The sequence below is a fragment of the Pyxicephalus adspersus genome, chromosome 1 (assembly GCF_032062135.1).
Source record: "Pyxicephalus adspersus chromosome 1, UCB_Pads_2.0, whole genome shotgun sequence".
In the NCBI taxonomy this organism is placed as follows: Eukaryota; Metazoa; Chordata; class Amphibia; order Anura; family Pyxicephalidae; genus Pyxicephalus; species Pyxicephalus adspersus.
This window is the reverse complement of record NC_092858.1, coordinates 162,844,266-162,868,301: the sequence shown is the minus strand read 5'-3', so window position 1 is coordinate 162,868,301 and position 24,036 is coordinate 162,844,266. Positions and strand designations below refer to the sequence as shown.

Genomic DNA, 24,036 nt, shown 5'->3' with positions numbered 1-24,036 from the left:
CTTAGTAATTAGTGACATCTGACGTACCCAATCAAATCGTGTTACTGAAGCCTAACTCGTCATCCATGTGAACGTCAGCGCGTAGACCTGGCGCTCCAGAATGGAAGCCATTTTGGCTAAGCCTTTTCATTGGATTGAATGGAAAGGCGGCTACAGAAAAATGGCTGAACCAATAAAACGCCCCGATATCGCAGACTATTTTATTTTGTTAGTTTCAATAAAGTATATTGTGACAATACACAGCTGCCATGTTGGAGTAGGGCAGAGTGGGATGTGACAGCACTTTGCTCCATAGTACATGTTAGTATCAGGATTATTACTTGTAACTACCATAACCAGCATGAACCCCAGCAGAGGAGACCTGGGTGCAGCTCTAAGGATTCCTGGGTGCTGCTGATGAATATTGTGTGTATGAAGTCTCTGGGGTACAGGTAATTCAGGTAAGGATGTACAGAAAAGTCTGTGTACTGTATTTATTATTATTATTATTATTATTACTAATAAACAGTATTTGTATACCAACCAACATATTATGCAGCGTTGTCCATTAAATAGGGATTGCAAATAGAGAGAACTCTGCCCTGAAGAGCTTACAATCTATGTATGTTATTGTTATGGAATAATATTATAATCTGTAATTAGAAAGGTTTGCAGAGCTCACTTTGATTGCAAGCTTTTGTGGCCAGAGTCTTTGGTATAGTATTTGCAAAGAAGAAGATTATAACAAATGATCAATGATCAACAAATGAGATAAGTTGATGTTCTATTTCCACTTATTGACATTCAATGTATAACTTTTTTAGGGGTTCCTTAAGACCTGAATTATTTTAAGGTTTCCTGTAGGATAAAAGGTTGCAAAACGCTGCCTTATAATCTATTGCGGCCTAATAAAAACAAAAACCAAGTAGTGGGGCTGCCTCTGTGCTTTAACTAATTAATGCTCCCACAATGCCCCTCTTCCCTGTGTGACTGGTATCACATAGCGGTTTCTCTGAGCCGTAGTCACAAGCAATGATTATACCCAAAAATGCCTACAGCCTGCCCACAAGCCAGGGTGTTGAAGCCCTGATGGGTTAGCCAGGGATAAGATAAGTTTTTACTAGGACAAAAATGAGCATTTTACCAATTTCCCTGCAAAGGGAATTATTTTTTTCTTCTTTTTTTCACCAGGTTGCTTTTAACCTTTTCTAACCACATAAAAGGGAGCATTAGATTTTATTTACTCTAGAATATCCAGCAGCTTCTTTGCTGCTTGTATATAAAAGTTTGATTTTTGTATTAATGATAACTCGTTCTCGTATAGATTCTCACTCATGATGTTAAGCCAGGAGGTGGCGGAGGCTCAGATCTCAGAGCTGGATCTTCTCTCCAGCATGTTCCCCAGTGAAGAAGAGTTTGTGGTCACTGATCAGCTGGCATTGGCGGAGCTGAGAGAATTTGCAGAACAGAAGAGCGCAGTCAGGCCAACCTTTACTATTCAGTTTACATTGACTGTCAAGCTTGATGATGGCGATGGAGCAAACAATAAGGTAATGGGACTTCTGGTAATTCCGCAGATTTCTGGTATAAGCCGCCTCATCAGAAGAATAGATGGAGTATGCTCCTGTATATGTGGCATACACGTCACTGTATAGGAAGATAGGTATCAGTTTTATTCCAACGTCCTTGGAGGTGTTGGGGTTATCCTGATTTTTTTGTAGGAGAGTGGGGCTTTCCAGTCAATTCTGCTTTGGACCTGAAGCCAAAACCTAAAGATTGAAAGACAGAAATACTACCTGCTAGCTGGATCTGTTAGTGTCACATCAGACTTCCAGGTCCAGGGGCTCATTGTAGGAATTCTAATTGTCTAACCATAGAGCCACCTATTGGGATAAGTACCAATGGCTTCTGACCTCCTTGAGTAGCTGTGGCTCTAACTAGGAGAGGTCTGTATTGGATCTACTTCATTCATTAGGGGCAGATATTTACTGTCCAGGATCTGAATTTGATTCTTAATCTCTTTTTAGCTGCTGTGGCCGAAAAAGCTGTTTGTTCTTTCTTAGTTGTTCACAGTACTGGATGATTGCAGCTTCCAGTGCTTCAAGCTTTTCATTTCTGCTGGCAACCAAATAGGGAAAGGATTTTAGGACCTTTAGTCCCCTATAAATGGCTCTGAACATTTTCTATGCAGGTTGGGATTCTCTCTGCTCCCATTATTGGGCTTTCTAAACAATAAGCAAGAAAATATTAAACAAATGGTCTCTACCCAATTTATACATATCCTCATTTTTCTTTGCACAGCAGATTCTCTGCAAGCCTCTAGAACCCAGTTTCCACCAGTGCCTACCCTCTGTCAACAGAGTCATGAATGTCCCCATCTCCCTTAGTAAACTGGAAGTATCTTTGTTATTCACAATCCTCCTATTCAACTTCTAATTCTTACTTGTTTTATTAGTTATTTTTGCTGTTCATATCACATTGATTTTCACTCTTTTTTTGCAGGATGCACTTTCCTTGCACTGTTCATACCCACCTCACTACCCAAATGTCCCACCAGAGATTGTAGTCAGGTAATGTGGCCAGACATGTCTTCTGTGCTAGTATGTAATCTAAATGTAGATTCTCACACTCTCTGTCTTCCTTTGTTGCACTTTTCCAGTGTTTTTGTCTCTCTCCCTGTCTGTATAAATCTTTCTGATTTTTCTTCTTTCTCGGTTGCTTTCCTACACCCCCTGGTTCTTCCCTGTATTTTAAAGATTTCTGCTGCTCTCTATCCTTTTCACACTCACATTAATTCCTTTCTTCTACCGCTAATCCCCCAACTCTCTCTGTTTCTTTTCCTCTTTGCATAAGTGCTACAGACAGTTATTTACTACTTAAAGCATACCTAAACTAAATTTTTTCTTTACATAAAAGAGTAGACAACCCTTATAAATAAAGTAAAAGCGTAATATTTTTAAAATGTTTAAATATTAAACTTTTTTCCTATAAAAAAAAAGGATGCAGCACTGCCCCTTCAAGCCACTACAATCAAGACTGGATGGGAGAACAAAGCCTCTCGGGATACCTACGTTACGCATCCTGGGAGGCTCTTGGCTGCTCCTTCTGCGCATGCCCAATGTCGCATGGGCAGAAGGAGCATTTTTCCACTGCCCTGCCCTGCCCTAAACCACTTTTACTGTACATAAAACATTTTTTTCTGTTTTTGTTTATAGATCCCCATCCTTAGTGCGCTCACAACAAACTCAGCTTCATTCAGATTTGAACACTTACCTGAAGGACAATTGCAATGGTGATGTGTGTATTTTAAGTGCTGTGGAATGGGTTAAAGACAATGCTTCTACCTACCTGAACCTTGCATGCCCCGCTGATCATCAGAATGAAACAGTGACTTCTGAGGACAGCATCTTCACTAGGTTATGGATCTACAGTCACCATATATACAACAAACTAAAGAGAAAATATATCATAGAATGGTCAGAGGAGTTGGGGCTCTCGGGGTTCAGTATGCCAGGAAAACCCGGTATTGTGTGCGTAGAAGGAGCGGAAGAGTCATGTGAAGAGTTTTGGTCCAGGTATGTAGTTGTTACCATGTGTGTCATACACAGTGTTAAACCCATAATTTTTTTAGGCTGGGTGGGAAGAAGCTGTTGGCGAGTGGAAGCCTCTGTATTGTGACCCAACTTTTCAGTAACCAAAGTTTTTTTCTAAAAACAGCCAGGTGGTTACTGAAAAGTTCAAGGTGGTGCGCCCGGCTAAAAGTGTCTGGGGAGAACACTGATTCAGTTTTAATAATATTGCTTTAACATGCCACGAATGCACTCTGAGTTCACCCCCGGAGCATTTTTTCAGCTGGGTGGGAAGAAGCTGTAGGCTGGTGGTCCAAAATGGCAACACTTGACAAATTGTGTTCCCAGGTGTTGTTGTTGCCATAGAAATCCAGCAACCCCTATAATTTTGTCAGCTTTACTACCCTCCAGATTTTGTTCCAACTTGAAAATGCCCACCCCTTAGTATGTCACATTTTTCCATCATATTTGTATTATGGCAAAATTATTATTAATAATAATAAACAGGATTTATATAGCGCCAACATATTACCCAGCGCTGTACATTAAATAGGGATTGCAAATGACAGACAGATATGAACGGGACCCTGCCCCGAAGAAAAAGCCCCAACTGTCCAATGCCCCTGTGATGTCATCCAACTTTTCAGTAACCACCCAAAAACAGCCCAGTGGTTACTTGAAACTGCTGGGTGGTGCGCCCGTCTAAAAGGGGTCTGGTGAGAACACTGTCTCTTACTTTGGTAAATCAGACCCACAAATAATTTACAAACAGAGCAGAAATCTTTACAAAGAAGAAATTCTCCTCCTGATTAGATCAGGTTTAATAATTTTAGCCATACATAGGATGAAATATTAAAGTTACACTAAAAGAAAAAAAAAGTAATAGAGCATATAATCCATCTACAAACCAATAAGTATAAAGTATATGATCACAGATCTGGTACAGGAGGTAAAAGTCATCAGAGTCCAGGGAGTTAAGGATTAATAACAGCCCAACATACCTTATCCAGCAGGTCTGGCCAGAATGAAGTGCTCATAACTCGAAAAGAAGTGAGGAATAGTATGTTGGAGAAAGAGATGCAGTGAGTTGGGAGGAGAAAAGGGAAGGGAATATAAAGGGACCAGTTCCCATCCACACCACCAAGGTTTCATGCCCATTGGGGAGCAAGGGATAGACATCATATCATTATAACAATGCAGTGTTAAAATGATCTGGTAAGTAATGGGTAATCCAAGGTGACCAGAGTCATGTAATTAGGCCGTTATGAACTTGCTGGTAAAATACCAGGCAATCTTCTGTTCTACTTGTATAATAATTGGAGAACTGGACCACCAGGCCTTTGCAAGAGCTTCTTTCATGACTGTGAATACATAGGTTAAAAGCCTTGCCTGATACATATTGCATTCCGAAAGCTGAAGAATGTATTTTTTTCTTTATTTTTTATTAATATTAATATTATTACAGTATTTAATACCGTAATCAGGATTTTTATAGCGCCAGCATTTATTTATTAAGACAAAAGTAAGAACTTCTGATGGATAAACAGTAAATCTGCCAGTCCCATAACAATGATAATTGAGAATATACATAGCATGTCACTAGAATCTTCCAGAGCCAGAAAAAAAATTTTTGAGCCAGGTGGGAAGAAACTATGGACGGGTGGCAGCCCCTGTATTGTGACCCAATTTTAAGTAGCCATCCAAAAACAGCCGGATGGTTTCTGAAAAGTGCCAGGTGCTGCACCCGGCTAAAAGGGGCTGGGAAGAACACTGGTTTGCCTAACTCCTGATGAAGCACTTTCACTGCAAAGCGTGTTGAGATTGGTGGCCCCCATTTATGAGTATTTTCTTCTGGTTCTGGAAGACTCCAATATTATACTCTGGGTCCTTCACTTGATTTACTTCTATGTACGGGGTGCTCCGACACCTAGCATATATGTTGCATCCTATATTTATATGTTCTTGAATGATCGTTGCACAAATGGATCTGCCAGGATGGTCGTTTCGTTTCCAGCGACATTCCTCATTCATCGTCGTCGTTGGCCTGTCGTTGTTCACTTTTTTTGTTAACGATTATTGAACAACAACAACAATGACATTTATTGCACGTGTGTATGTAGCCAAAGTGATTTTAATATATATATTCACTATCTGTTGTATGCCACAAAAGGTCCAAGTCTTCTAAAGTAAGGATACATATTCTCACTCATCCTTTCTTGCTTTTTATTTATTCATCTTTCTGAGCAAAAGACTATTTTCAGCAAAGCAGTTAACAATAGCTTTGTAAACCTAAACAAAAACAAAAAAAACAGCCTATAGCTTTACTTGTCGCCATGTTGGAATCAATCAATTTCTTTATATTTTTATCCTCCACAGAATAAGAAAACTGACCTGGAAGCGGATATTAATCCGGCACAGAGAAGACATCCCTTTGTCTTGTTCCTCTTCAGATGTGCAAATGAACATCCAAAAGCATCAAAAATTCCCACCTCTTCAGGAAATGGCGTTTGATGCGCATGGGGCCCGAGGAAATCACATGGATCTGGGTCAGCTCTATCGTTTCCTTCAGGAAAAAGGATGTGCAGACGTCTTCCCCATGTACTTTGGGATTGAGGGACGATAAGGGACAAAATCATGAATAGAGTTCTGGAAGTGAAGAATAATTTTACACTAACCTCTGGGCATTTTCCTATGGCAATAAATTTGTAGATGATTTTAAAATGTTCTTATTGTTATTAAATTATATTTTACTGTAAGCATTTTAATCTATAGCTGATACTTCAGTGCTTGAACCTACTTCCTTGTGTTCAGTCAGCCCGAGGTTTTGTAACATTTCTTCATAGCTGTCATTAGAATTGAGCGTCTGTTGCAATTGGGATGGAAGAAGCAGCGTCTGGTTTGCAGGGTATGATTGCAGCTTACCCTAGAACCAATACCCAGCTTGTTGCAGCTGATTTTGGTAAAAATTTTGGAACGTTGGAGGTGGTGAACAATGTGCTAGAGCAGTGAAAATTGTTTATTTGAAGATGACCATCTATAGTCGAAGTGGCTGGAAACCTTTTAACCGCACGGTGCTCATTGGTTAGCACTGCAGTGCTAGGTTCCAGGTTCGAATCTTGGCCAGGACACTATCTGCATGGAGTTTGCAGATTCTCCACGTGTTTGCGTGGGTTTTCTCTGGGTATTTTGGTTTTCGCCCACGTTTCAAAAACATGCAATTAGGTTATTTGGCTTTCTTCCTTAATTGTCCATAGATGTGTTAAAAAGTGCAAGGCCACTTCTTTCATGATAATATTTCAAGGAGTGTCTATGTACTTAAGGTCTGGACTACGTTGGCCAATTTGTGTGTGAAAAAAGGTGTCTAATGCTCCCTGAACCACACACTGTTATCTTGGAATATGTCTGTGCCAGCAGGAAAGAAAGAATCCATTGTTGGAAAAACAGCTGACATCAGTTTTCAGGCACATAACATTGTTGAACCTAGACCTGACCAACTGATGCAACCCCAGGTCATAACACTGACCCCACAGGCACCCCAGATTATTACACTGCCCTTACAGGCACCCCAGATCATAACACTGACCCCACAGGCCCCCAGATCATAGACCTGCCCCCACAGGCACCCCAGATCATAACACTGACCCCATAGGCACCCCTGGATCAAAACACTGACCCCACAGGCACCCCAGATCAAAACACTGACCCCACAGGCACCCCTGGATCAAAACACTGACTCCACAGGCACCCCAGATCATAACACTGCCAGCCACAGGTTCCCCAGATCATAACACTGCCCCTGCAGGCTTGGGGACTTTTTGTGGTCTAGAAGTATATGTGTATATAGTATATAGTATATAGTATATAGAAAGAATATATACAAAACCACTATAAATTCTCATAAAAAAGGAATGTACTTTTTGTTTACCAAACCCCTCCACTGGTGTAAGTATAACCCTCCTGAGCCACACTGATCAGATGTTAGGAGACCCAAAAAACAAAGGATGAGGCTGTTTGAGAGCTGGCAGGTGATAGGGGGGTCTTCACTCTGTAAAAGACCTAACAGTTGAGGGAACAAAATACAAGTACATTAGTGCCCCTTACATTGATGGCCAGTTATTGGAAGATTGCCCAGCATTGCCTTTAGAACTACCTCAGTTCTGACAGTAGTAGGTGGTCTTTAGTGATGCAGAGAGCTCACTGCTTCATGAAGCTGGGCGCTATGGTGACATCCCTCAGGGGTGGGCCATGAGTCTCTGTTTTTAAAGTATCTCCTCAAACTAAGAGGGGGTCAGTGCTGAAAAGTTGAGCATTGCAGAGTTTTTTTTTTAACCCCCCCCCCCCATAGGACCTTTCTTAGATATAAAAAGCCTGGAACTGGGCATTATCTATGTTTTTTAATCCACACCCAATATTGCATATTTGCCTTGCCGATTCCTCACATGGACACACATTGTATGTATATCTACCCTATGTTAATCTTTTTCAGGTTCAAAAAGTTGGCGTCCAAATCCACTAAAGTGGATTTTCGCTGATGTCAGCAAACTTTCTTGCACTGACCGGCCATAGATGACATGACATGCAATGTGTGTTTTTCCTTTGATGAACATGGATACATAAGAATTCTTTAAATTTAGGAAGAAGTAAACTCAAAAATGTCCCCCCCCCCAAAAAAAAAAAAATTCACACTTACCTTCAGTCCCGCAGAACAGTCGAACGGTCCGGAAGTTTCTTCCATCGGGTCTCGTGTCGTCCCGATATCTGCCTTTGGGCGCAGCCATCTTCTCTTCTTCCTGGTTCTTCTTCCTATATCACCCGACCCAAGTGTGAGATCAGATGAAGTAGTTTGGGAAAAAAACTTGCCAATCTCACTGCACATGAGTGAGATTGGCAGTTTTTTTCCCTTTTGATGAAAGGATGCCCGAGATGCATGACGCAGGTATCCTGGGAGGCACTGCGCTCCCATTCATTCTCGATTGCCTAGGCGATTGAGAATTAGGGTGAATAAGAATCGAGGGTGTTGCACTTAATAAAAAAAAAAAAAACAAACAGAATTTTTACCTTACATACATAGGTTGTCTACCCATTTTATGTAAAGTAAAAAATTCCGAGTTTAGGTACGCTTTAAGCCCTGAGCAAAGGTGAAATGCGTTAGAAGTGTGCATTGTAAGCCATGTCAATAAAGTTTATTGAAATAAAGAAAACAACCTAAAAGTTGTTCAAAAAGTTTGGGAGCATACATTTTTCCACTCAATTTTATTTTTTAATAATTTATTACATGATGGGTAACCCTGTAAAAAACAATACCAGTAACACCTGAGTATTGAAGCTCACATTATACAACCAAATACGTAACCCAGGTAATTGAACCAGTCACGTGACAGCCCGTGAATCGAGTGCCTATGCAATGGATCACGTGAGGGCGGAAGAATGGCAGCGGCCCTTGAGGTTTGTAAGGACGTCATGTTTAGGATTCAGGCGATTCAATCAATTGTCGATTTACCGAAGGTTTGTCACGCCGTATGATTAACTGGCCCCGGTGACAAGAGCGTGAAGATGGGCGGAAAGAACAAGCAGAGGACGAAGGGAAATGTCCGGGTGAGTAACATGGGTTGTAGGGATCGATTAGTACGTCTGGACTGTGCCAGGCATGGTGGGCAACTTCCAGTGTGCTGGCATAGCTGGCAGTGCAGGGACACAATTATCACCCAGCAGGCGGCACGTATGGGGGGAGAAAACATGAACCCTGGAAAGTAATATAAAGGCAGCCATTGCTGTGCTTCCCCTTCAATGTGCTGGTTACTTGGCAGAATGGTGATCCTCAGGCTTCACAGAAAGACTTTCAAAGTTATCCATGGTCTTCAGGACGGTCGCCCCCTGACGCTGAGTCCTGCAGCAATGTAGGGGATGGCTTGATGAACCTTGGCTGGCGATGGTGGATTTAGGAATATGGCAATGTCCATCCCCCAGCCAGCTGTGGTTCATCCCGCCATTCTGCATGGCATAGTGGCCGCTGGGTTAAACCATTGAGCCCAGCGGGGTATGCGGATTATCATCACACCTATATCCATAGTCATGTCACTAGCCGCCCTCAAAGGAGCTCACAATCTAATGTCCCTACCATAGTCAATGTCATTAGTACAGTCTGAGTAAATCTAACTGCATGTTTTTGGAATGTGGGAGGAAATCGTAGTACCCGTTGGAAACCCATGCAAACACAGGGAGAACCTACAAACTCCATGCAGATAGTGTCCTGGCCGGGATTCCAACCTGGGACCTAGCGCTGCAAAGGTTAGAATGCTAACCACTGAGCCAACATGCTGCTCATTCTATTACAGTCACAAAGCGGAACCAAACCCAGATAATACTCACTTATCCCCGTTCTGTAGCGGGCGCCGACATCGTCTTCCTCCTTCTCTTCCGCACAGCTGGGATCAGACAGGTCACGCTAATTTTTCTATGAGGGACAATGTCTTTTCCTTTCTGCAATCAACATCTGCCTGATCACCAATTTTCAAAGTGGGGCTTTAGTTCCACTTTCGGATAGTTTTGATTCAGCAATATTTGTCAGATAGGAGCAGAAATAAATTGTCAGGGAAATGATTATTTTTGTTATTATCTATTATTATAGTTTGCCATATTGTACAAGAATACACTTATTTAAATATATTCGTAGACTTGCCTTGCAGAGCAATGGAGGACACTCCTGTCTAGTGTTGGCGCTTCCATCTTTTCCTTTTTCTAGGTTTAGAATTTTTGTCCATTTCATTGTCTGAATGGTGTAATATATCTAGTAGAAGAAGGAAAAAGAGAGGCATTTTGTGGCAAAAACAATTAAGTATGTTAATAAATAATGGTTGTAACAGTGCTACATATTAACGTAGATCTCATTTGCTAATGGTGCCAAACAAAATTCAACCAGGCAATAACTTGTATTGACAAAAAACACAACTTGCCTCTCTTACTGACGCGTTTCGCCTAAAAAGGCTTCCTCAGTGGATTATGGAGACCAATACAGGTTGAACTAAAGTGTACATGAAACTAGAGTTAGTACAAGTATTCATGACGTGATAATAACATACAAATCAACATCAACCAATAACATATTATTCTAAAGGATCATTAATAAACATGATTAGGTCATAACTAAGTAAAAATGTGTACATGAACTTAATAAGCAGTACAAAAAAGTCAGTGTGATCAAAAAATAATATTAAATCCTGTGGGAAAAATACAAATGGATTAAGAGAGTGCTAAAATAGATTCCGAAGTGAACTTACTTTGTCAATGAACTAACTATTGGAGCATAGTGAATGGTGTCATAGCCACAAATGTGCAATGGAATTATATAGTCTTTGCACAGAATACTGCCAAGTCTGTACACCAGGGTTTCTCCAGAGATTGCTAGGGTATGCTTGAGCAATGAGAAATTTATACCTCTTGGATCAGTTTAGGTGATGCCAATAATCTTTTTGGCTATCTGTAGGGATGACATTCTTCCCACTGGCCAGCAATGTAAGAGGCATTCTTCCTACTGACCGCCACACTTATACACTATGAGCTCTGCATATAGTAATTATACTAGGGGGTCCCTGAAGACCTGAAAGTTATTTCAAGGGTTCCCCCATGTTAGATTATAAGGCTGCTATACACTGATCTGTGCCTGCTTAGCTCGGTATATGTATACAAAAAAAAGTGCCGACCGGCATGGGGAAAAACGATGACAGAGGAGACATGCACAGCCTCTTCTGCCATGAAAATCCTTCCTGTTCCTTTTTGAAAAAAAAAAAAAAGAAATAAACTTTGTACCTATGTAATAAAACACACAGTGTTCTTCACCACAAAGACATGTATCTTTAGATCAGCATAGGAACTTACTTGATTTGTATATCACCAAACTACATAAATGGGTGAAGACACAAACCAATGTACACTGGTTGGACTTTTTTTTTTAACTTAAATTTTTATGGGGATAGTAAAACATGCAAAGAATACACCATGACAGGGAATGGTAATAACGATAGGAGGGAGAGGTATGTTAGGGGTAGAAGGGTTGGAAGGGTTATGTTATACAAACTCACAGTGCCTCATCATGGTCAGACTTTTTATTAAGCAATAAGCAATTTGTGACTCTTAGGTGAGTATAAGTGACACCAGTGATCTTTTTGGGTAAGGGCGACATTCTTCCCAATAGTCAGCATTGTAAGAGACATTCTTCCTACTGCCCACCACACTGATGTACTGTGATCTGTGGATAAAATAGTTATAGGAGGGGTTCCCTGCAGACCTGAAAGTTTTTTCAAGGGTTCCCACATGTTAAAAAGATTGAGAAACACTGATCTAGGCATTTGTGCATGCATTGAGTTTATCAATGCAATATCTGCAGCACTTTGTTCCTGGAAGTGATTTATGACTGTTATTAGCTGCCATTGCCTGACCCCTGGAAACTAGAGCTAGCACCGATTCCCATATCCAGAAAGATGTTTGATTATTAAAAGTGGAGATAGTTTTAGAATTCTTAACAAAGCCAGAACATTTCATGTTTCCAGAATGAGTTGGTGACCGTTGTGATGAATCCTAATGTTTCTTGCATTTGTTTGTAGCCATCCAGCAGTGGTAGGGCTGCAGAACTCCTGGCAAAGGAAAGCGGCACAGTACCTGGCTTTATCGGGTTTGGAACGTCTCAGAGCGATACAGGTTATGTCCCTGCTGTGCAGGGTGCTGAGGAGGTGGACAGCCTTGTGGATGCTGATTTCCGGATGGTACTACGCAAACTTTCTAAGAGAGACGTCACCACAAAATTAAAAGTAAGTACGGTAGATAAAGACTAATTTTATGGGCAATTAGGAGATGCACAGTTTAATGCACTGCAGTTCATTGTAAATATTATTTTTAATACACAGTATTTATATAGTGCCATCATTAGGCAGCGCTGTACAAAGTCCATAGTCATGTCAAAGGGGCCCACAATCTAATGTCTCACCATAAAGACATGTCTTTAACACAGTCTAAGGTCAATATTGGGGGGGGGGGGGGAGCCAATTAACCTAACTGCATGTTTTTGGAATGTGGGAGGAAACCAGAGTACCCGGAGGAAACCCTGTGTGGGGGAGAACCTGCAAACTCCATGCAGATAGTGTCCTGGCTGAGATTCGAACCTGGGACCCAACGCTGCAAAGAGCAGCACTGCCCAGGGTGGCTGCCCTCAGGTCCAAATAGGACCTGAATTTTTCATACTTTTAAAGATTTGAGCCAAGGGATTTTAGAAAAATTGCTAAATACAACTTTTACATCTCCTGGCCCATGCATTGTATTTTACTCACCTCCATCCCCAATACCCTGCTCACAGCATGCTTTAAACAAATCAGGCCAGAAAAAGCTACAGCTGCAATATACAAGTTGAACTTTTTGTCCTACCTCAGACCTTCTTAACTATGACATGCCAAGTAGCAAAAGTGGCCACATATAGGGGCAAGCTAAATTATTTCTTGACCTTGGATGTCAGATAGCTGCAGAGTGGCATCATTTGTGGCATTGCTGCCTTTTGACTGACAAAATCACCGGATTTAGACTTCTCACCGATTCCTTTTCTGGAAGAGAAGCTGTACCTGCGGTTTAAGACATTCTCCTTCTGCTTCATCAATTCTGTACATATGTTTCATCATTTCTTTTGCTGCTTCTTTATTACCATTTCATTTAAAACAATTACCAAACCTAAATTAGAATTCATTTATTATTCTATCTTACCTGAACATTTCATTTTTGTTTAATGATCATTCATTTTTTGTTGTACAGGCAATGCAAGAGTTTGGAGCAATGTGCAAAGAGAGAGAGATCGAGACAGTCCGGGGTGTCCTACCATATTGGCCCAGAAATTACTGCAAAATCTCTTTGGTAAATAAAGTGTTTATGGACAGCTTTTTTATTTGTATGTTGACAGGAAAAAGATGGAGACAACATGGTTATGAATGTAGGTTAGCTAAAATGTGCAAAAATACTGCCCTTCCTTTCTGGGAACTCCTCTGTTCACACAACTGGTGTATTGCCACCAGTCTGGGTTTCTCTCTTAGACAGCAACCTGTTCGATGTGCAGCAAGGAGAGGTGGTCACTGAAAGAAATGGGTGCTGGATGTCCTAGCTGTTGATACAAATGCTAACAAAATATCCCAAACCTAAGTTTAATCTACAATTTCAGCCACAAAATTGTCATCGCAATGTTTAACTTCAGTTCAGCTGACAGATCCACTGACAGCGAATGATCGTAATGAAAGTGAAGGGGAGAGAGTGCAGTGGGGTGCCGCTACATTGTTCTCCCCTCCCCATAGACAGAACGGCACTGTATGTACAGCGCTCATTCATGCATTGTGCAGTCTTTTGTCATTGGAATGGATCATGAAAGATCTTTTCCAACGACAAATATTGCATATGTGCACCCAGCCTTAGTGTCTTGAGATGTCGCTTTCTTACTTGCATGTAAAATTCTGCAGCTTTCTGGACCACTGAGTGAGTTACTCTGTGAAAGTAAGCTCATCAATTTTACTGAAGGCAGAGGAGGACGCAGCAGGCATAGGCACCGTGGTGGTGTTCACTACCAAGCCTTAGAGAAGGCAGGAGGTGACTGTGGCCTGTAACAAGAAGTGTTGCAGGCTCTATAAAAAAAGATTTCCACTCATTTCATACTATGAGGCTATAAATCACTTGAGAATGGATGGATAAAAAAAAAGGGTTTGTACATTATTTTGCAGAATGATTTCTGTGTATGATTAAATTGTTTTAACAATTTGGCTGAGTAACCTTGAAATCCCTTATTGCTTTATAGCCCCTATGAACCTTATGTTGCAAATCCATTAATAATGTTTTTTCCTTTGATACGCTTGCAGGATCTTGACCGCAGAGTACGGGAGGCCACTCAACAAGCCTTTGAGCAGCTGATCTTGAAAGTGAAGAAATACTTGGCCCCTCACTTGAAGAGTCTTATGGGCTTCTGGCTCATAGCCCAATGTGACACCTACTCACCGGCAGCCAGCGCTGCCAGGGCTGCCTTTGAAGCTGCATTCCCTCCTCATAAACAGCCGGAAGCCCTGGCCTTCTGCAAAGATGAAATTCTTAATGTGAGTTAATGTAATTTTAGAGGTTACAAACTTAAGCATTTCCTTAATAACATTCCTACTGACCTTTTTTTTTTATGTATTGTATTTTTTATAATTATATCAATAATTAGGCATGCAAATATAAGTTAACTAATATAAAGCATTCAGTCATTTCTATGTGGTCAGATAGTGAAAAAGGATGTTGTAATGCATCTGATCTGTTTTCTGGGCTCTATAATGGTTCTGAGGCAGTGGTGTCATTGACAGAAGCTCAGCTTCATCATGCTGGAGTAAGTCGGGAGGGATCGCTCATGTCATTTATCCCCCCATTAACCCAAGTATCTGAATCCAGCAGGGAAGATGTCACCAGTGAAACAGGGCTAGAAAGTAACCCATTGTGATCTTTGTTGAATGATGGTGTGGCCTAGAAGTTTAACAGATAATAATTCTTTAAGCGACAGATTACATGTAAAATACACATGGAAGCGTCCCCTAGCAGCTCTCTTTGGCTCCTTCAATGACCTACTAGGAACCTCATCACACACATGGCTCCAAGACTTTTCTAGAGCTGCCCCAACTCTCTGGAATGGTATTCCTCGTCCTATTCGGCTTTCTTCTACTTTCTGCTCACCTAAAAGAGCACTCAAAACCCATTTTTTCAAACTTGCCTACCCGTCTTCTTCTGTCTTTTGAAACCTCACTACTTCTCACCATTCCATATCCCCTTCCTATTATATGATACTTCCCCCTCTTAGATTGTAAGCTTTTTGGGGTAGGGTCTTCTCATACTCCTGTGTCACTGTCTGTATTTGTCTGTCATTTTTAACCCCTATTTAATGTACAGCGCTGTGTAATATAAATCCTGTTTAATAATAATAAGTGTGACCTGGCAACATCAATACTTTGCAAATGGTGCAGCTGGGAATTTCAGGTACGAGTTCCAGATTATGGACCTAAAAGCAACATAGTGGGTCTTGCATGAAAAAGCAGCCTGTATCCAGGTGGGCCATTTTGAAGGGGCATTTTATGTGTAGGCTATAGAAGATATCTATGTATGTTCAATGGGTTGATTTTAAAGCGTAACTGTACTTTTAAGGTAAGGTTAGATTTTATTTATTGCCTCCACCTCCAAATGTAAATGGCACTTAAACCTTTAAGCAGCTCAAAACTTGCTGATGCACTAGGTCTACTTTTAGGGCGAAGGTAGACAGAGGTATTTTTTGTTGACTATGGGACCTCCATGGAGCCAGTTTAGACCTGGCTCCCTATTTAGTAGCATGCTGCTCGGAGGACCAAAGCTGGTGATATAACACTCCATGGTAAATATATTTTCTTAGTGATATATCCCAGACAGGGTGTGACATTTACTTTTTTTTTATTAACTATACTTTATAAGTGCAGTTATAATCATAGAACAACAGGGAATTAAAGAATAGTCCCAAAACTAAATTTCCCCCCAGAATTCTTTTTAAACTGGGTGGGAAGAAGCTGCCTGGGTGGTTGTGCCCTGTATTGTTACCCAACTTTTCAGTAATCATTTAAAAACAGCCGGGTGGTTACCAAAAAGTGCTGGGTGGTGCACCCAGTTCAAAGAGTCTGGGGAGAACACTGCATAAACATATGGAGGCCATAGCCATAAAGTTCAGTTGGTCCACCTAACACACAACAGTTGGTGTGATGCGGAACTTTTTCTGTACATAACTGGAAGCATATGTACATATTACCATTGTGTGGTCGGTTGTTCTTCCCCATCTATACAATCCATACTTATATTGGCTAGGATGTTGTAGCTGCTTGCAATTCATATTTTTAATGCTGTTTGTAGAACTAATGATTTTTTATTGAGCAGTGGTATAACCATTTGGCCTCAAACCCTCCACAATTTGGCCCCACATACTGACTATTTACAGTTTATGGAGGGCTAACCATTCCAATACATTGTAAAGAGAGCCATAAAAAGAAATATTAGTTTTACTTCCTGCTGTAAGAATGTAGGGACAGCAGTTCCTTTATTTGTAACATGCTGTAAAAAGGATACATGTGAATATGCATTGCTACTTTTTAATTCTTGTTCTTAGGTTTTAGTACAATCAGCCTATTTCTAAAGCTACGTACACACGGCAGATTTTTATCGCCCGATAATCGGCATCAGCCAAATATCGGGCGAAAATCTGCCGTGTGTACAGTCGGTGTCGTCCATCGTCCGAACGACCGTCCTGCCGGATCCACGGACGATGGACGACAACCGATCCTAATGAAAGGGAAGGGGGAGAGCGTGCAGCAGGGTGCCGCTCCGTCGCTCTCCCCCTCCCCTCTCCATAGAGCATGAACAGTGCTGTATGTACAGCACCGTTCATGCATCGTGCAGTCCCTTGTCGTTGGAAAGGATTGTGAAAGATCCTTTCCAACGACAAAAATTGCAAGTGTGTACGCAGCTTAATATGTTGTCTGCTCCTTATCAGTGACATGGTCTTAAACCAGTACCATAATTTAGCAGCAGCCAGTGCCTAAACACATTATTACATCTTCTCGTGTAAATGTCACATTCTTACTAGGTCAGAAACAAAAAGGGAACTTCCTTTAGCTGATAATGCCGGAAAAAGGGAACCTGGAAATCCTTCATGGCCTAACCCTGCCTAAATAGTTCTAATTCTTATTCATGTACCTGCTAACCCCACTTTTGTACAATTTGCACCTATCTTAGCACCTTTTGTTGGGTTAAATAGAAGCACCTCAAAACTAAATTATTTTTATGGCTCAGTAAATCTGACATTCATTGAAAAATTTTCTGGTGGAGTTTCTTCCAGGTCTATGTGTTTCAATGGCAGTAGGATTCACTACTTTATAACTAGACCCTTTAGTTTGGTAAAGCAATGTGTATTAGCACTTTATTATCCTTTAAGAATTTTGATGCTGCTGATCTCCTGCAACCTCTTCCTGACTATGTGCCCTCCATTTGTTGGCTGCTTGGGATTTTTCAGGGTAGGTTTTCTAATGCTGCTGCTGTAGCATGCTTTTGTAATGGGTGTTGAAACTGACATTTGAAGTCTTCAAAGACTTCAAAGTCCCACGTGACAATATAGTATCAGGATCCAAGGGCAGAGATGAAGTTTAGATTGTAAGCTTTTTGGGGCAGGGTCCTCTTCTCCTCCTGTGTTACTCTCTGTATCTGTCTGTCATTTGCAACCCCTATTTAATATACAGTGCTGTGTAATATGTTGGCACTATATAAATACTTTTTATTATTATTAATATTATTATCATTAATAATAACAAAATTAATACTAATAATAATAGCAGGAAGTGCCTGAACAAAGACGTTCATTACAACATTGCCATACATTATTTCACACAGCTCAGCGAACTTTGACTGATTGGGCAGGTAAGAATGCTTACTGCAAAATAGAAATCGCCTGTCCCTTTCTGCAATAAACATCTGCCTGATGCTGATTTTTTTTTAGTTCCACTTTTAGGACAAACTATATTACCATTTCAAACCTGATATGAGATTGAGATGATTTGTTCTCCTAAGGGTACACTAGGATCTCTTTCTTCTAAGACTGAATGAGCCAATATCTTACCTATGCCAGGATTATTTTCATAGTAATATTATAGTGATAATGACAGAAAAAGTTCACGGTGGGGACAAATATGAGAATCGTTTGTATGATTTGTAAGAAAAACACCAGGCTAATCATTAAATATGGTTTGTCACCCCTGCTGGGTTATGTTTTCCAGGAACCTCTGAGATAAAATAATATACACATCTGTTCCTGTGCTCAGCCTGCAGCTCTCTTTACAGAACAAATAGTTAGACTTTGTTGGCGTTACGTTAAGCAAGTTATTACACGAGGTCCTAACCCCAACATCTGCGGAGGTTTGGCCACCTATAGATCAAATACTTGGATAGAACGTGCACTAATCTGCTTTACATCCTATCAAGAGGAAAGTTCCCTCCATGAACTTATTTTGCCCTTCATTTCATAGCTTTTGTTTTTTTCTTTTTTTAAAGGACTAGTAAAACTAAAAAAAAAATGGGACAAAAACAATTAAAGACCACAACTCACCTGTCATTAAAGGCAGTGGTTGCATTCATTTTTTTCCCCTTAGATATTATCAGCTGGTCATACTGCCAGGAACAACCTTCCAGTCCTAAGGTTACAACACACACTTACAGCATTGTATCCAGACAGGTTTGCAAAAACCTTCCCCTCAGCTCCATAACATAAAGAAAGGGATTCCATAGTCCTCAGAGATAGTTAGGGACATGATAACTGAATGAAATGGAGCACAGAGAGTTATTGATGGATATTAAGTTTTGCCGGATTTCTGGTACTTTTAAAACCAATACAACAAAATATATCACCGGGGAACGCATTTTTTGTTGAATTGGATCTTGCACTTTTTTTTACTCATTTTTGGGTGGTGAATCCAGAAATGACCCCATATTTTTCCTATCACATCCAGTTTTTACGATACAGGGTACCTTCCATTTTTGTCAAAAAACATACTAATTTTATATACAATGAAAAAATAATGACATTTTTCCTGAATGTACTGTTTATTTAAATTTCTTTTGTTCATACAAAGGATTTATTGTTTATGACTTTTTTTTCACAGTAAAACATTTGAAAATTAATTCGGTAAGCGGTTAAGGTAAAAATTTGCGCCTATAGCTTTTCCTGGAGTGTTCAGTGTTAGGACAATTCCGCCGGATGCTCCAACAATAGTCAGGCATCATATGTACATCCCATCTACCCTGATACCGTCCTTCCATGACCTTCAAATTTTGGTGGAATCGTTCAACTTGCTCATCACTGACTGCACCAAGATTTTCCGGGAAGTTAGTAGATGGCTATGCAGAAAATGCACCTTGATGCTCATATTGCAACCAATCATTTTGTAGCTCTCCAAAAGTTTCTGGACAATTTTTGTGTAATTATTTGCTCATGTGTTTCCAAGAAAGTCCTTGACAATGGCTTGGAATAATAAGTATTCTTTTCGACTTCTGACATTGACCTGATGGAATGTTCATCTTTGATGAGCTGCCGAATCTGTGGACCATAAAACACACTGGCCTTCATTTTTTCAAATGACAGGCTAGGAAATGCCAAAATGATGTACTTGAAACAGTCTCCTTCACTTGGCAAAGCTTTAACAAACTGCTCTCCCACATGCACAGTTAACAGGGATACTTGGTGTATCCGCGTTGATGACCAAGAAGGAAGCATAGCATTTTAAGGTGAACACAGATGACCCAATTGTGTTGGTGATATTGCAACAACTCAATGACTCTCTTTATGTTTGCATATTCTTCACAAAGAGAAACTGAATGGCCAATTGGGACTGACCCAAATATATTGCCATTGTGAAGGAGGACACACTTTAAGCTCTGCTTTCAGCTATCGATGAATAGTTGCCATTCAGTTGAGTTATAGATTGGAATTCCCAATTCCTCCAATACACCAGGTATTTTATGGCAATACACAAAGCCACGGTCATTTCTAAAGTACTGCAGAAATGCAATTTCTCTAGTTCGAAAGTACGACGATACCTTTGTTCCTTTTTCAAGTAAGTTTTTCTCACGCAGTCTTGATGCTAGGAGTTCTAAAGCCTTCTTCGATAGTCCCAAATCACTCAACTCATGCTGATCAAATCCTATTTGAACAGAGTCCTCTTCAATTTCAATCTCTATCCTTGTTGTCACCTAGTTCATCACCATAATCATGTTCTTCAAGAGAGGGTAGTGTAACGAAAACCGGCACTGGGATTTCATCTGAATGAGCCACTGGGCGTATAGTGGATGGTAGACTTGGATACTCTTTTACATTTATTTTTCTTGTTATATCTTGAAGTTTTCACTATACAAAAGTAACAGTCACTGAAATGATCTCCTGGCTCTCACCAAACCACAGGTATACCAAATGGCATCTTATCACGTGTTCTCTTTGTCCACATCTGTAAACCCTCGACACACTGTTTGCACACCTTATGAGGGGCCCAAGACTTATTTTGATCACCAAGTTTAACTTTGAAATTTGCCAAATAGGCTTGCTCTACAAATGTGTTGATGTTCACCCTTTGACTGGGAATTGGGAAACTGCCACAGATATACCAAAATGAATCAGGGTTGTTTAGGCACTTACGACGAGAAATGGCAGAGCCAGACATGATCTGAAAGAAAAGAAATACACGTGTAAGTAGAAAAATACATTTTGCTTATTCTCTACGTAGAGCAGCGCACAACCACTGACCACACTGACTTGCGTGTAAATGAAAAGCCTATACAAATCTACTCCACAGTAATCACATTAATATAATCTAATAATGATAGAAGAAAACTAACTGTACTTTCAGAATCAGCATACCGATTTAAAATTTGTTCAAAATTGTTCCCCAGTGTATTCCGTGGTATATATACAAGACCAAAAGGGAGCGGAGAAGAAATCTTAGTAGTTTGGCATACCTTTGTTTCACTGTACACAAGATTATTATTATCATATTTTATTTATATAGCACTGACATATTACTCAGTGTTTTACATAGTCCATAGTCATGCCAGTAACTGTCACAATCTAATGTCCCTACCATTGTCATAGGTTATTAGCATATGACAATTTTTGAGGGGAAGCCAATTATTTAATAGCATGTTTTTTGAATGTGGAAGGGAACCCACACAAACACAGGGAGAACCTGCAAACTCCATGTAGATAGTGTCCTGGCTGAGATTTAAAGGCGCTGCAAAGGCGAGGGTGCTAACCACCCGTGCCGTCTTCTATCCATTATTTCACTTTCGGGTGGCCTGACCTTTTACTACACATTTAGGATTTTTTCAGGCTTTTTGGCTGTTCACAGCCATGTTTTACAAAGTTTAGAAAGTTCACAGTTCTGTAATATGAACTTTTTCTCTCTCTGTGTTTGGGTTTCTGCTCAGCATGTAATGTTCTAGAACATCTTGACAGCTTCTTCCATGGGACAGTGTTAGTATTTGTTCTCTGTATCAGATCAGTTCTTAGGTTTGTTTTTGTTGACCTTCATTGTATCAAAAGTTTAATCCACTGACAAGGTGATGAAAATTGTTCATCCTGCCACTACATATTTCATTTACGATGTAAGAATGTTGTCATAAAATGTTGCAATTCAAGGCCTTCTTGGCTGTTTATTTATGTTTTTTTTTTTTTTTTTTTTTTTTGGGGGGGGGGGGGGTAAAAAAGGCAAATTGTGAAGATTTCATGAATACCATTTTACATGTAACACACATTTATAGTGAATACATTTTTATGTGTCTGACTATTCCCATACAAATATATAGGGGCAAAACCCAGTTAATGTGTATCAGGAGGTCAAATTTTATATGATTTCAGAAGAATGTCAAAATTATATTTCTAGAACAGACCCTTAGGCTAGGTACACACATGCAATATTTGTCGTTGGAAAGGATCTTTTAATATTTCGTCTGATATTAGCCCTGAGGTGATTATCGGACGACAATCATCTGACGTTTGTACGTACCCTTAGTCCTATCATAGAGTAAAGTAAGGCACAAAAATTGTGCAATAATATATATAAAACAAGGAAATATGGCTACCCCAGTGCACCTATATAACAACAAAATATGTAAAAAGAATGTTTTTAGAATATGAAAACCACACACAAATGAGGTTTTTTATATTGAGTATTGAGATGACTATTCTTTTTTTACTACTTTTTTATGAAAAAACACAGTGGATTTCCTTTTTACTTTGTCTACATTTTTTTAATATACATTTTTGTTTCCATGTGTAGGTTTTACTAGATCATCTCCTGAAAGAAACCCCAGACTCCTTAAGTGATCCACAGTATGTATTAATCATTTATTACTGTAATCATTATTTTAGGAAACCTTAAGAATATTAGTGTGAGAAATACAAGAGAGCGGACTTGGACGCTATGAGGCGCCTTTGCACTATAGACTTGCATTAACACCACAAATCGTGTTTCCCCACCTAACCTATTTAACCATGCCTCATCCCAATATCATTACAACAAACCCACAAATAGTAAATAGGACTTTTAGGTGGGTCTGTTGCATTGGCACTGCTTAATACTTTTAAAAAACCTGCTAGCAGCTTGTGTAAAGGGACAGCACTCTCATACAAAGCTTTAACATAATAGCTTTTTAACAACTCCATGCTGGAACTGAAGTTTAATTTAACCTCCTTAGCAGTTCAGTTCTGTCTGGATTTATATGTCTAAAAGCGGTACATTGTTTTTCAGGAAAATTTATTTTACAGTATAATAATAGTATGAGTATAAAAAAAGTTGGAAACACAAAATCATGTCAAAATAATACATTAAATAAATTGAAAAAAAAACAAAAAATAATATATTTTTTTAATTTAAAAAAAAAAAAAAAATTATGTACTCATACTATTATATTATACTGTAAAATAAATGTTCATGAAAGACAATGTACTGCTTTTTACACATATAAATCCAATTATTTTGTATTGAATGCAATACAAATAGACTTTGAATTTCCCGCCCCGCCGGCAAAGTACGCGCGCACCGACGTCACCGGGAACTTTCCAGTGACTCATCCGGTGCGAAAGATGCGAAACACGACTTCAGTAAGTGGATATCGACAGAGAGTACAAGCCAGGTCATGTGCAAGAAACATGCAAATATAATAAAATGCTTCCATCTGTCCTGTGGTTTATCCAATCCCCACTTCTTGAGCCATGTTTTTTTGATGACATGATTTATGTGTTACTTTGATTGAACAAAAATAATTAAAACGGATCCTACATATGTATTACCTGTTTTTAAATTGTTGTCTCAAGGTCAATGAAGAAACTAATGTTCTGCATTATACATTTTTTTTTCCTTTTTTTCCACCATAGGACAGTCCCACCAGAGGAAAGAGAGTCAAAGTATTTCCGAGTTGTGACCTGTTCTTTGCTGGCTCTCAAGCGTCTGCTTTCTATGCTGCCCAATGGAGAGAGCAGCACCCTACAGGAGAGATTGGCTCACCTTCTGTCACAGAGCAAGTTTTGGAAGTACAGCAAACACCAGTCACCAAGTGTAAGACTTCAGGGCTTTATGCTAGGCAGTTCCTACCCATGGTTAAATACAGATACAACTCATAAATCTGGGTAACAAAGTTAGTGTGGAACTCGGTCACACTAAAGAGACATGGTCACCAAAAAAAAAAAAAAATCTGCTGACCGGTACAAAGTGCAGTAATTAGGAGGTACTGTACTACACTATAATTACTCCCTCCCCACTTCACCCTTCTTCCTCTCTGATCGATTACGGCTTGCTTTTTTTGGCCTTCCATGGAATACAATTGACCAGTAAGACATCCTGCATTTAGGATTGTATTGTGGGGTGGGGGGTGGGGAATGCAGACATAAGTACTT

General features: G+C 39.9%; 2 protein-coding genes across 2 annotated transcripts in view; both read left to right on the top strand.

Moving 5' to 3' along the window:
• The first annotated feature begins 256 nt into the window (after positions 1 to 256).
• On the top strand, positions 257 to 6,269 carry RWDD2B (RWD domain containing 2B). Its single transcript, XM_072398032.1, has 5 exons — positions 257 to 440; positions 1,304 to 1,529; positions 2,482 to 2,549; positions 3,195 to 3,554; positions 5,925 to 6,269. Exons 2-5 carry the CDS (start codon positions 1,314 to 1,316, stop codon positions 6,169 to 6,171), a joined length of 891 nt encoding a protein of 296 aa, XP_072254133.1. The 5' UTR covers positions 257 to 440; positions 1,304 to 1,313; the 3' UTR covers positions 6,172 to 6,269.
• A 2,624-nt stretch (positions 6,270 to 8,893) lies between these two features.
• The window catches only part of LTN1 (listerin E3 ubiquitin protein ligase 1), a 51,191-nt gene continuing 36,048 nt past the window's right edge, over positions 8,894 to 24,036 (top strand). Inside the window, exons 1-6 of the mRNA XM_072398023.1 lie at positions 8,894 to 9,143; positions 12,149 to 12,352; positions 13,341 to 13,439; positions 14,426 to 14,656; positions 22,421 to 22,473; positions 23,518 to 23,698. Of these exons, the coding sequence (XP_072254124.1) occupies positions 9,102 to 9,143; positions 12,149 to 12,352; positions 13,341 to 13,439; positions 14,426 to 14,656; positions 22,421 to 22,473; positions 23,518 to 23,698 (810 nt within the window). The 5' untranslated portion in view covers positions 8,894 to 9,101. The remainder of the gene's footprint in view (positions 9,144 to 12,148; positions 12,353 to 13,340; positions 13,440 to 14,425; positions 14,657 to 22,420; positions 22,474 to 23,517; positions 23,699 to 24,036) is intronic.

What these genes read in the sequence shown, in the direction of transcription:
- RWDD2B (XM_072398032.1), top strand. Translation starts at nt 1,314, where the DNA reads ATGATGTTAAGCCAGGAGGTGGCGGAGGCTCAGATCTCAGAGCTGGAT. An exon ending in GCGATGGAGCAAACAATAAG is followed by an intron (nt 1,530 to 2,481) that starts GTAATGGGACTT and finishes CTTTTTTTGCAG; the next exon opens with GATGCACTTTCCTTGCACTG. An exon ending in CCACCAGAGATTGTAGTCAG is followed by an intron (nt 2,550 to 3,194) that starts GTAATGTGGCCA and finishes TTTTGTTTATAG; the next exon opens with ATCCCCATCCTTAGTGCGCT.